This window comes from Salvia hispanica, chromosome 3 (genome assembly GCF_029641045.1).
Source record: "Salvia hispanica isolate PSC_SH4W2 chromosome 3, Shi_PSC_v1, whole genome shotgun sequence".
In the NCBI taxonomy this organism is placed as follows: domain Eukaryota; kingdom Viridiplantae; phylum Streptophyta; class Magnoliopsida; order Lamiales; family Lamiaceae; genus Salvia; species Salvia hispanica.
The window spans coordinates 30,343,764-30,355,085 of NC_142694.1; the positions used below are offsets into that span (position 1 = coordinate 30,343,764).

At 34.8% G+C, this 11,322-nt stretch overlaps 2 protein-coding genes across 3 annotated transcripts; both read left to right on the top strand.

Moving 5' to 3' along the window:
* Positions 1 to 1,561: 1,561 nt before the first annotated feature.
* LOC125214963 (uncharacterized) lies at positions 1,562 to 4,023 on the top strand. The gene is made up of 5 exons (XM_048116226.2): positions 1,562 to 1,719; positions 2,088 to 2,353; positions 2,436 to 2,647; positions 2,727 to 2,994; positions 3,517 to 4,023. The coding sequence occupies exons 1-5, from the start codon at positions 1,629 to 1,631 to the stop codon at positions 3,802 to 3,804; spliced, it is 1,125 nt and encodes a 374-aa protein (XP_047972183.1). The 5' UTR covers positions 1,562 to 1,628; the 3' UTR covers positions 3,805 to 4,023.
* Positions 4,024 to 6,785: 2,762 nt separating this feature from the next.
* On the top strand, positions 6,786 to 9,234 carry LOC125214961 (uncharacterized). 2 transcript variants are annotated; one of them, XM_048116223.2, is made up of 5 exons: positions 6,786 to 7,024; positions 7,379 to 7,641; positions 7,717 to 7,928; positions 8,058 to 8,325; positions 8,762 to 9,234. In XM_048116223.2, the coding sequence occupies exons 1-5, from the start codon at positions 6,928 to 6,930 to the stop codon at positions 9,047 to 9,049; spliced, it is 1,128 nt and encodes a 375-aa protein (XP_047972180.2). In that variant the 5' UTR covers positions 6,786 to 6,927; the 3' UTR covers positions 9,050 to 9,234. The 2 variants fall into 2 exon arrangements, with proteins under 2 accessions (XP_047972180.2, XP_047972181.2); XM_048116224.2 differs by having other exon boundaries at positions 6,802 to 7,024; positions 7,438 to 7,641.
* The last annotated feature ends 2,088 nt before the right edge of the window (positions 9,235 to 11,322 follow it).

The following is an 11,322-nucleotide window of genomic DNA, read 5'->3' on the forward strand; positions in this document are numbered from 1 at the left end:
CTAACATCCCATTAACCATTTTCCACTCACATATTATTATAAAACTAATATAAAAAAGTAGGACCCACATTCCACTATTTTTTTTCACCAACTTTCCTTTACATTTCTTAAAATTTGTGCCGACTCAATCGGGACTCCTAAAATGAGACAGAGAGTATTAAAGATTTGAATAATGGTTTCATATTTACTTGTGACCGTGGTGATTCAAACTATCAACATTGGTTTAATAGTTAAAAAACATTATGTTACCAACTAATTAAGTTTCAGCAATAATATATTCATAATATTATTATTAGTCAAAAATTTCTCTTCAAAATAATCGATTTTAAATTGACTATCACAAAAGATGACGACGCCTTGATGCTTGTCTCATTCAGCTTATTCAAACTTTCAACCATCCAATTATTTAGTCAAATGGTTTAAATAGATATAGATAAAGATTGAACATAAAATACGAATATATAATAGACGTACGTGTTCAAACTTCAAACTGTTGAACGAAAAATAACTAATTTCTAAAACTAAAAACAATATTATTTCTATTTAAATTTTTATGCATTTAACATATAAAAAATTATTGCATAAAATCTCTTTTTATCTTTTAACAAAAATTAACTATTTTTTCCGGTATACTTTATCTCTTAGAATGATGATAAAATGCAAACTTATATATTGTACAAACTCAAAATACAATATAAACATAGGGTAAAATTTCAATATTTTAATGTCAACACAATATCAACACAACATCAATCATTCACTACCGTTAAAATTCTGTTCACATTTTCCTATTGATACTTTTTTGTGACCTGTTGACATGTCTCAATAGTCCATGCAGATTATAGTTTTGGGTTTGTACAATATTTAAAGTTTTTCGTTTGATCACGTTCCTTATCTCTTATATATTTTATTCAGGGTTTGTCCCTTTCTTTAATCTCACTATTAAATTATTAAACACGGAATAGTATATTTCTTGATTTTTATGTCAAAATAAAGTGCATATACTTTATCATTTAGTATATTTTATTTACTATTTATTTCTTACTTTAATCTCTCTATTAATTTATTAATACTAGTAATATATTTCTTGATTCTTATGAAAAAATAAAGTGCATAATTTAAATGAGATGGATGGAGCTATCTTTTCCCATATTAGTACATACATAATTTATATTTAAATTTATTAATTTCTTTGATGAATTACTATAACTAAAACATTTGATACTATAATTATGATAAAAGTAATAAATAAGTAGAAAACGTGAAAAACGCTGATAATAATGAACTTAGTATACGCAACTAAAATCTTAGTAATTAATAAAAAAAATACACAGAAGGTGTTCCATTTAAATATGAAACGAACACAGAAAAAAAAATAATTAAACCACTATCTCCGTTGCGTTGATAATAATTTTTCAAAAAATAATTAATTTGCATATCATAGAGAAACACAATAAAATAAAAAGTACTATACAATAATTTTTCTTTGTAACTTAAAATCAAAAAGGTAAAACTACGTGTATTAATTAAATTAAATAAGGAGGAGTATAATAAATTAAAAATAATTAAAAACGTTTACCGCTTCGTCTACTTTCTTCTGCATTTCCGAAGTTCCAACAATTTTTTCAATGGCGGATGGAACAACCAGGAAAATCTCAGCTTCTTCTGCAAGAGCTCACACTCGCAAACCTAAATCCAACTCTCCTTCAAAAAACTCAGGTGACCTTTCATTTTTTTTCTGCCTCAATTTTAAGATTGGCATTTCGCTTGGCGATTGTCGAATTTCTTCATCAAATGCCCGTTTCAGTTTACTAAATTTAGTTTTTTAGGGTTCATGCGTATAATTTAGTTGATTATATTGCTCTTGCATAGCATATGTAAGCTTCAGTGTTGCCTAATCGTAGAAATTGGTGATTTTGATATTGGAAATTGACTGATTACAGCAAACTAGAGGTGTGACTCGGAAATTAGGGCTATAACTGATCTGATTGTTGCTCAAATCCATAAATTAGGGCTAAAGATGACTTTCATTTGCATTTAAGGCCATGATGTGTGATATTTATGCCCTCAATTTTCAATTGTTTAAGGGATTTTCAAGAAACTTCTATTGGTTTTCTTCGTGGGAATCTTGGCTTGGGCTTATCAGGCAACAAAGCCTCCCCCACCGAAGATCTGTGGCTCGAAAGATGGGCCTCCGGTTACATCTTCGAGAATACAGCTCAAGGATGGAAGGCACTTGGCCTACAAAGAGTTTGGTGTGCCAAAGGATAATGCGAAGCACAAGATCGTGTTTGTCCATGGCTTCGATACTTGCAGGCATGACGTCTCTGCTATAACTGCAGGGCTCTCCCCGGTAATGCTTCTTTCTGTATTTGCCTGATGGTTATGAAAAGCAGTGTATGGGCTGATCTCTTTTTGCTTTGCCTCACAAACAGGATATTGTTGAAAGCCGAGGGATTTATATTGTTTCATTTGACCGACCTGGTTATGGAGAGAGTGATCCTAACCCTTCCGCAACACTTAGAAGCATTTCTTCTGACATCGAGGAGCTTGCTGATCAGTTGGCTTTGGGATCCAAATTTTACGTTGCTGGATTCTCCTTGGGCGGGGAGATTGTGTGGACCTGCCTCAAATACATTCCTCACAGGTACATTTCTTCGTAGTTTTGTACTAGTACATTCCTCACAGGTACGTTGTAGTTGAATTTTGAGTAAAATGGCGTGCAGGTTGGCAGGAGCAGCTCTGGTTGCACCAGTGGTGAATTATTGGTGGAAAGGTATTCCTTCGAACCTCACTGCAGAAGCATATAAGCAGCAGCTTCCTCAGGACCAATGGGCGCTTCGTGTAGCTCACTATGCTCCGTGGCTTAACTACTGGTGGAACACCCAAAAGCTATTTCCTGGTCTGAGTCTTATCGTTCACAGCCCCAAAGTTCTCTCTCGTCAAGATGCAGAACTAATACCAAGGATTATCTCTATACGACAGGATATTATGGTAATGGTTGGTTACTGTATTCTTGAATGCACACAACAAGAAAAATCATCCACTAATTGCATACTTATCAATTTTGTGCTATATATATTACTCGATTTTCTAGGTGGCAATGTGCTCCTTCAAACCTGAAACTGTCATTGTTGTCCAAACCTGAAAATCCATGATTAAATGAACTAGGTGAAGCAAAGCCTCTTTGGAACGTCATGCGTTTACCTCGGCTGATATCCTTACCTTTATCCTTATGCATATCGTCTAGCCAATACTAAAACCAAGTCGACATCCTTTCCTCACCGATTTTCTGCAGAAGATGCCGCCACCTTTGTCAAAACTGTTTCCTAGCCATATTTCACCCTCTATACTATATATAGCAAATCATGTCAATATCTTATACCATGCTGAGTTTTGCAGCACTGAAAATAAATGTAATTCATTCAAGAAGGGGTTTACTTTGCGTGTGTAGATTCGATTACCAAAACATGTGATCGAGTATTCGAAGTTATATAACTTGAATGTACAATCCAGGCACAGGTAAGGCAGCAGGGTGAGTTCGAGTCCCTTCACTGTGATCTGGCATTTGCCTTTGGGAGGTGGGAATTCGACCCAACAGAGGTGAGAAACCCCTTTCCAGAAGGCGAAGGCTCAGTTCACCTATGGCAGGGTGATGAGGATCGCCTCGTCCCTGCCATACTGCAGCGTGAGATCGTCCGCCGGCTGCCATGGATTCACTACCATGAGGTACGTGGCGCGGGCCACATGTTTCCATATGCTGATGGAATAGCTGATTCAGTCATACAAGCACTTGTTTCTTAGGCTGCTTGCATAAGGTTTACATGAATTCGTATCACATTTTGGTAACATTATGGGATTGTTTTGTGTATAATTTTAGTGTCTCTAGTCTATATTTATTCTTGTTTTCTTCAAGATGGCTAGAACTCGTATGTTTGTCCTTTTTTTACGTATGTAGAAATGCGTGCCATGCTGTATCATGTCTCAACTGATATATGAAAATGTCTTGTTTTGTACTGTATACTCCCTCCGTTCTCTCATAGTTGAGATGAAACTTTTCGGCATAGAGTTTAAAAAAGAAATGTTGAGTGGGTTAAATAAATAGATAAAAAAGGAAGAAAGAGAAATAATCAGAGAGAATAAAGTAACAAGTGAATAAAGTAATAGAATAAAGTAAGGGAGAGTAAAAAGTTACTCCTTCCGTCCCACTTTGGGAGTCCCGATCACTTATACACATGTTTTGTTAAAATCTTCTCTATATTATTTTCTCTCTTATTTAACATTTCTCTACTTTAACTATTTTTTAATAATTTTTACAAAATGAGTGTGCAAAAGTGATCGGGACTCCTAAAGTGGGACGGAAGGAGTATTATATATGAAAATGATTCAACTATAAAGGATCTTTTTACAATAAAAATGACGACTTAACTACGAGGGAAGAGCATGAGATTGTATTATACTCCATAAACATCACATTTGTATGCCACGCATATATGGGTGGTGACAATGGCAAGAACTTTTGGATTGGACCCAGCGAAAAACATTTAGTCAGCCGCCCCTTCCAATTAACACAATCTCACAAATCTAGACTACATTTCATTATTTTATTTAATAAACCGACAACTACATAATATATTTATAATCGCCCACTAGTTAAATTTTAATGTAAATTAATAATGAAGGGAAGAATAGAAAGCTAAAATAATTTGCATATCATAAAGTAACTCAATAAGAATAAAAAGTTGAATTATTTTCTTTGTGACTTAAAATAAAAAAGGTAAAACTATGTGTATTAATTAAATTAGGAGCTGTGTAACACTATAAACTAGAATGGGAGTGGATCCGCTGTGGTGGATACACAGCAGGGCTGCTTTGCCATAATATGGCACCGTTTTATTTCAATTGTTATAGCCTTTAAAACCTTTTCATTTAGCTGACAATTTTTCGTTGTAGTATCCTTAATTTATTTGGCCTGTGATTCAAAGTTAATATTTGCACTAATATTTCTTATAGTAATACTTTGTTGAGCATTAACTAAGAGTATTAGAGCATCGCATCGGTGTCTCGATGCGGGCTCGGTCTCGTCCCGGCGAGATGAGACTGCATCGAGATGCCGATGCGGGTGCTCCGTCGCATCTCGTAGCCCGAGGGGAGGGGTGGTTGGCGGGCTGTCTCGCAACGCGCGTCGGCCACGTGGCGAGCAGCGATTGGGGCGTGACGCCCACTCGCTAGCTCTGCGAGTGTACATCGATTTAAGGCTATTTTTAATTATTACAGTATTTTTTTTAAAAATCTGGAAAAAAAAATTGACCATTTTTTTCAGCCGTATTTCTTTTACCCTTTTTGTGCAATTTTTTTTTCTTTTTTTCCCACATTCATCTATAAATAACCCAATTCCCCCACCATTTTTTTCCACACACAAACACTACACTCTCACAATCCACGATGGCTGACACTTCCCGCATGACGCCTGCTTAATATCAAGTCCATCTTGCCGGCATTGAGTATCTGGCAAGTCAACTTGGTATTCCGCCTCCATTTAGCTTGTGCACCGCCTTCGGGGGATGATTCACCGGCGGAGTAGTTTTTATAATTTAAGTGTGCAATTTTTAATTTCTAGTATTTTAAATTATGTCTTTTTTATTTTTTTTTAAGATTTTAATTATGTTTTTTTTTTTTTATGATTTTAATTTGTATTTTGTCTTTTATAAATGAAGTGCGTTTTTATTGAGTGAATTTGTTGAAAATTGAATGAATAGTTAAGGAATGAGATGGTTAAAAGATGAAAGGATGCATGTGTTGTCTCTTAGTTAAGAGATAAGGTAAAAAGTGCAGTGTGGCCCATGAATAGTGAAAGGATGAGGCGGTTAAGAGACGGTATTGAGACAAGGATGCGGATGACCCATAAATTAATGTATTCCATCCATTCCATATAATATGTCACACTTTCTTTTATAGTTTGTCACACTAGAAATATCACATTTCTATTTTTAGAAAAAGTTATCTGTCCCATTAATATAAAAATAAATTTTTTCTCTCCACTTAACACACCAAAAAATAGCTCATAATATCCCGTATCATCCTACAAGTGCGACATTTTTTGCACTAAAAATTTATCAAATTACAAAACTCATTTTATATTCAAATTTAGTGATTATTAATTTTATGTTCCCTTAGTCTGCGAATGGAAACCTCATTTCTTCTCGGCATGAGTTTAATAAATGTTAAGAAAAGTGAGTGCAAAAAGTTAGTGGTATATGAGTCTTTCTCGTATTTATTAGTTTTAAATGAAATGTGAGTGGAATGAGTTAGTGGAATATGACACATGTTAGCATTTATAGTATAAATGAATCGAACTCCTATTTGCGGACGGACTAAAATGAAAAAACGGGAATCTTATTCGTAGACAGATGAAGTATTCATTTATTTTTTTCCAATACCATAAATTATAACTCAAAATTTAACCAAAAGTTATGAGCTAACAAAAATAATCACTAAAATTTTAGTCCAAAACAAATTATCAACAAACTCTAATTATTATTTTAAATAAACTATTGATATTATATTAATTTATGATAATACTATTAGTTATAATTTTAAACGATAAAATTTTAATTACTAAAAATTATGCTCAACAATGTATTATAATAAAAGACATTATTCAACAAATTATTAAGAGTGAACTGTATTTATCATATCTAACTTTTCACATACATAATCTTTATTTTAAATAATGCGGATGGCTTTATGGCACAACAGTCCCTCCTGTGTTTCCACAGCAGCAGAGATCCACTCCCATTGTCCCATATTGGTACAGTGGTACTCCACACTACAAGAATTAAAAATACTGAGTAATAATTACAAAATCTTATCGCTTCGTATACTTTCTTCTGCATGTCCAACTCCTAAGTTCCAGCAATTTTTTCAATGGCGGATGAAAGTGAAACGACCAGGAAAATCTCAGCTTCTTCTGCAAGAGCTCACACTCGCAAACCTAAATCCAACTCTCCTTCAAAAAGTTCAGGTGAGCTTTCATTTTTTTTCTGCCTCAATTTTAAGTTTGGCATTTCGCTTGGTGATTGTCGAATTTCTTCATCAAATGCCCATTTCAGTTTACTAAATTTAGTTTTTTTTACGGTTTATGCGTATGATTAAGTTGATTATATTGCTCTTGCATAACATATGTAAGCTTCAGTGTTGCCTAATCGTAGAAATTGGTGATTTTGATATTGGGAATTGACTGATTAGGCTACAATATATAGCTCTATTTCTGATCTGATAATTGATCAAATCCATAAATTAGAGCTAGAGATGACTTTCATTTGCATTTTAAGGCCAAATGTGTGATATTTGTGCCCTCGATTTTCAATTGTTTAAGGGATTTTCAAGAAACTTGTATTGGTTTTCTTTGTGGGGATCTTGGGTTGGGCTTATCAGGCAACGAAGCCTCCCCCGCCGAAGATCTGTGGCTCGAAAGACGGGCCTCCGGTTACAGCTACAAGAATACAGCTCAAGGATGGAAGGCACTTGGCCTACAACGAATTTGGGGTACAAAAGGATAATGCGAAGCACAAGATCGTGCTTGTCCATGGCTTCGGTGCTTGCAGGCACATGTCTCTTATAACTGCAGGGCTCTCCCCGGTAACGCTTCTTCCTGTATTTTCCTGGTAGTTATGAAAAGCAGTGTATGAGCTGATCTCTTTGCCTCACAAACAGGATATTGTTGAAAGCCGAGGGATTTATATTGTTTCGTTTGATCGGCCTGGTTATGGAGAGAGTGATCCTAACCCTTCCGCGACACTTAGAAGCATTTCTTCTGACATCGAGGAGCTTGCTGATCAGTTGGCTTTAGGATCCAAATTTTACGTTGCTGGATTATCCTTGGGTGGGGAGATTGTGTGGACCTGCCTCAAGTACATTCCTCACAGGTACATTTCTTCGTAGTTTTGTAATATCGTATCACTGCTTGAAATTCGATTTCTTTTATTTTTTGGCTTTTAAAGCCTAAAGCAGTTCCTTCGTCGTTGTAATTGAATTTTGAGTACAACGGTGTGCAGGTTGGCAGGAGTGGCTCTGGTTGCACCAGTGGTGAATTATTGGTGGAAAGGTATTCCTTCGAACCTCACTGCAGAAGCATATAAGCAGCTTCTTCCTCAGGACCAATGGGGGCTTCGTGTAGCTCACTATGCACCGTGGCTTAACTACTGGTGGAACACCCAAAAGCTGTTTCCTGGTGTGAGTCTTATCAGTCTCAGCCCCAAAATTTTCTCTCGTCAAGATGCAGAACTAATGCCAAGGTTGCTCTCTTTACGACAGGAGTATGTGGTAATGGTTACTATATTCTTGAATGCACACAACAGCAAAAGTGAAATTCAAACTATTAGTTTTTTCAAAAATTGGTCTTGTGCTTATATCCGAACCTGAAAATCCATCGTTGTACAAACCCAAAAATTCTTTTTCGTGTTTTACCTAAACCTCTTGGGAAATGTCATGTATATGCCTCTGTTGATTTCCTTACCTCTAGCCAATACTAAGACTAAGTCGACATCCTTTCCTCACTGATCTTCTGCTGAAGATTCCATCGTGTCACCTCTGTCGAGACTGTTCCTAGCATATACATCACCCCTTGTTCTCAGCCTTGAACATATTTTCATTTGTGAATTAATTCATTCGAGAAGGGGTTTACTTTGAGCGTATAGATTTGATTACCAAAACATATGATTGAGTGTTTTAAGCTATATAACTTGAATTTGCAATCCAGGCTCAGGTAAGGCAGCAGGGTGACTTCGAGTCTGTTCACCATGATCTGGCATTCGCCTTTGGGAAGTGGGAATTTGACCCAACGGAGGTGAGAAACCCCTTTCCAGAAGGCGAAGGCTCAGTTCACCTGTGGCAGGGTGATGAGGATCGCATCGTCCCTGCCATACTGCAGCGTGAGATCGTCCACCGGCTGCCATGGATTCACTACCACGAGCTACGTGGCGCAGGCCACATGTTTCTATTAGCTGATGGAATAGCTGATGCAGTCATACAAGCACTTGTTTCTTAAGGTGCTTGCATTAGATCACACTTTGATAACATTGTGGGGTTGTCTCGTCTAATTTTGCAAGTGTTTTGTTTCAAATCTTGTTGTTTTCTTCAGGGTGAGCGTAACTAGTATGTATGTCTTGTTTTTACGTATGCAAAAATGTGTCAATTGATATATGAAAATATATGTATTGTGTTTTTATTTTATGAGATTGTATTTGTATATCACATTTATATACCACACGTGTGCTGAAAATGAGAAACATAAACCCTAGGTTGGACTGGCGGACACAGAAATAAACAATGATAGGGGTTGTGGTTTTAAATTTGTTTTAAAGTATTTTTTGATGTTTTAGATTATTTATAAGGGATTTTACATTATAATTTGCATTAAACTTGAATAAATTTTAAAAATTTATAAAAGAAAAAGTTACAAAACAATTTTATTGAGGGCTTTAGCCCCACTCTCGTTATACATGGGTCCGCCTCTGGACTCAGTGAAAAACATTTAGCGTTGGCATTAAAACATATATGAAGAACAACTCTTGAAGGTTGAGCTAGGGTGGAGTTGCTCATTGTGGAATGACATAATAGAAGCTCCAAAGGTTTAATTTAATGAAAATTTTCTGTTCTCAGGAATTTAATGAGTTGGTTGACCTATAAAGCTCAACTAAATTGGTTACTTTGGCTGATAGGCATGTGTGAAAGACATGATATAAAGAGTTAATAAAATAAAATTGGAATTTCTTTCGTCACCGCTAACACCTTCACCAAAAAATTGCACCGAAGGCTAATATTTATAAAATATTGGAAGAAATATACATAATTTTTGCAGTTGAATGTAGAATTCTATAACAAAGCAACAATAAGATCCAAGTTAAAGGCGTTTGCGAGTTTCAATATTTATTATTAACCAAAATTCATATACTATTTCTAGTCCATGCCACTTTGTAATTTGTAAATATACTTTGTTATCTCAGTCTTATATTTATATCAAAATAATGTCTGCAAATTTATTATTACAAAGTAATTATATTTAATGGCGGTGGTAACCACTCTAACTTGTAGAAAAAACCCATATTAGTTACTCCCTACAATATTTCCGATAGCATACATATATATTCTAAATATATTTTGTAATAATGTGCATTGACCACACACAATCTTTTTCTGCAAACCTAGAATAAGACAAAAACATTTAATCCAGCATCGCTTACAGATCAAAGCATGATAAACGAGGTCAATTAATAGGATTTATTAATCTAATAATATAAAGTTTTCAAACAATAAGGAATAGAAATTAAAATAAAAGGATCGATTTTCAGTTGATTAAATTGTTAAATATTACTATCTGATAGTATTAAATTGGTTCAAATAAAATTATTTAGAGGTTTGGACAGAGAAAAAAAGATATTGGTACATTAATATAGTTTTTGCATCATAACTTAATAAATTTATAATTAATTAAATAAATGAAATTAAAAACTCACTCCCTTTAGTAAGAGCTTCAATCCCTTAAGTTTTCATTTAGCCAGCCCATAAATCATATTATCTAGTCCATCCGTTCCATATAGTATTGGAATCATTTTACTTTTTGATACATTCGATAATAGTGAAATCATTTTTCATTTTAGTAAAAGTTAACACATTTCTTCTCACTTACTTTACCCTCTTTTACTTTATTCTCTCCTCATCTATCTATCTTTTTCATTTATTATTTTATTCTTCTTTTATTTAATTTTTTACACAATTTATTTTCTAAATTGTATGACGAAAAAAAACATCTCCGCTACTGTGGAACGACAGAGAGAATATGATAATTGTAGACTTATGAATAAGTCAAGACTCATCAACTAAAACTTAAGTACTTAATAATACTACCATTTTTAAATCGGACCGAATCTTCTAATCCACATTTCATACTCCAACCCTAATACACACTCTCACAACTTAATAAAATAATGTTATAATATGTAAGTGATGGTCAAGTGGTGGTAGTATTATTTTATTAAGTTGTGAGTGTGTATTAGGGTTGGAGTAGAGAATATGGACTAGGAGATCCGCTCCGTTTTTAAACTGTTTTTTGTTTTTTTGGAAGAGAGGAGAAGTCCGGCGGCCGAAATTCGCACGTGCCTATATTGCGATAGAGACGGGACACGTGGAAGGCAGATGGTAGCTCAGGGGAGCTGTAGACGCGACACGTGTCCACGACGTGTCCAGTAGCCATGCAAAATTATTCACTCCATTTTCAGACATATAAAACTCAAAACCCCTTCATTTTCACAACCATTTTCT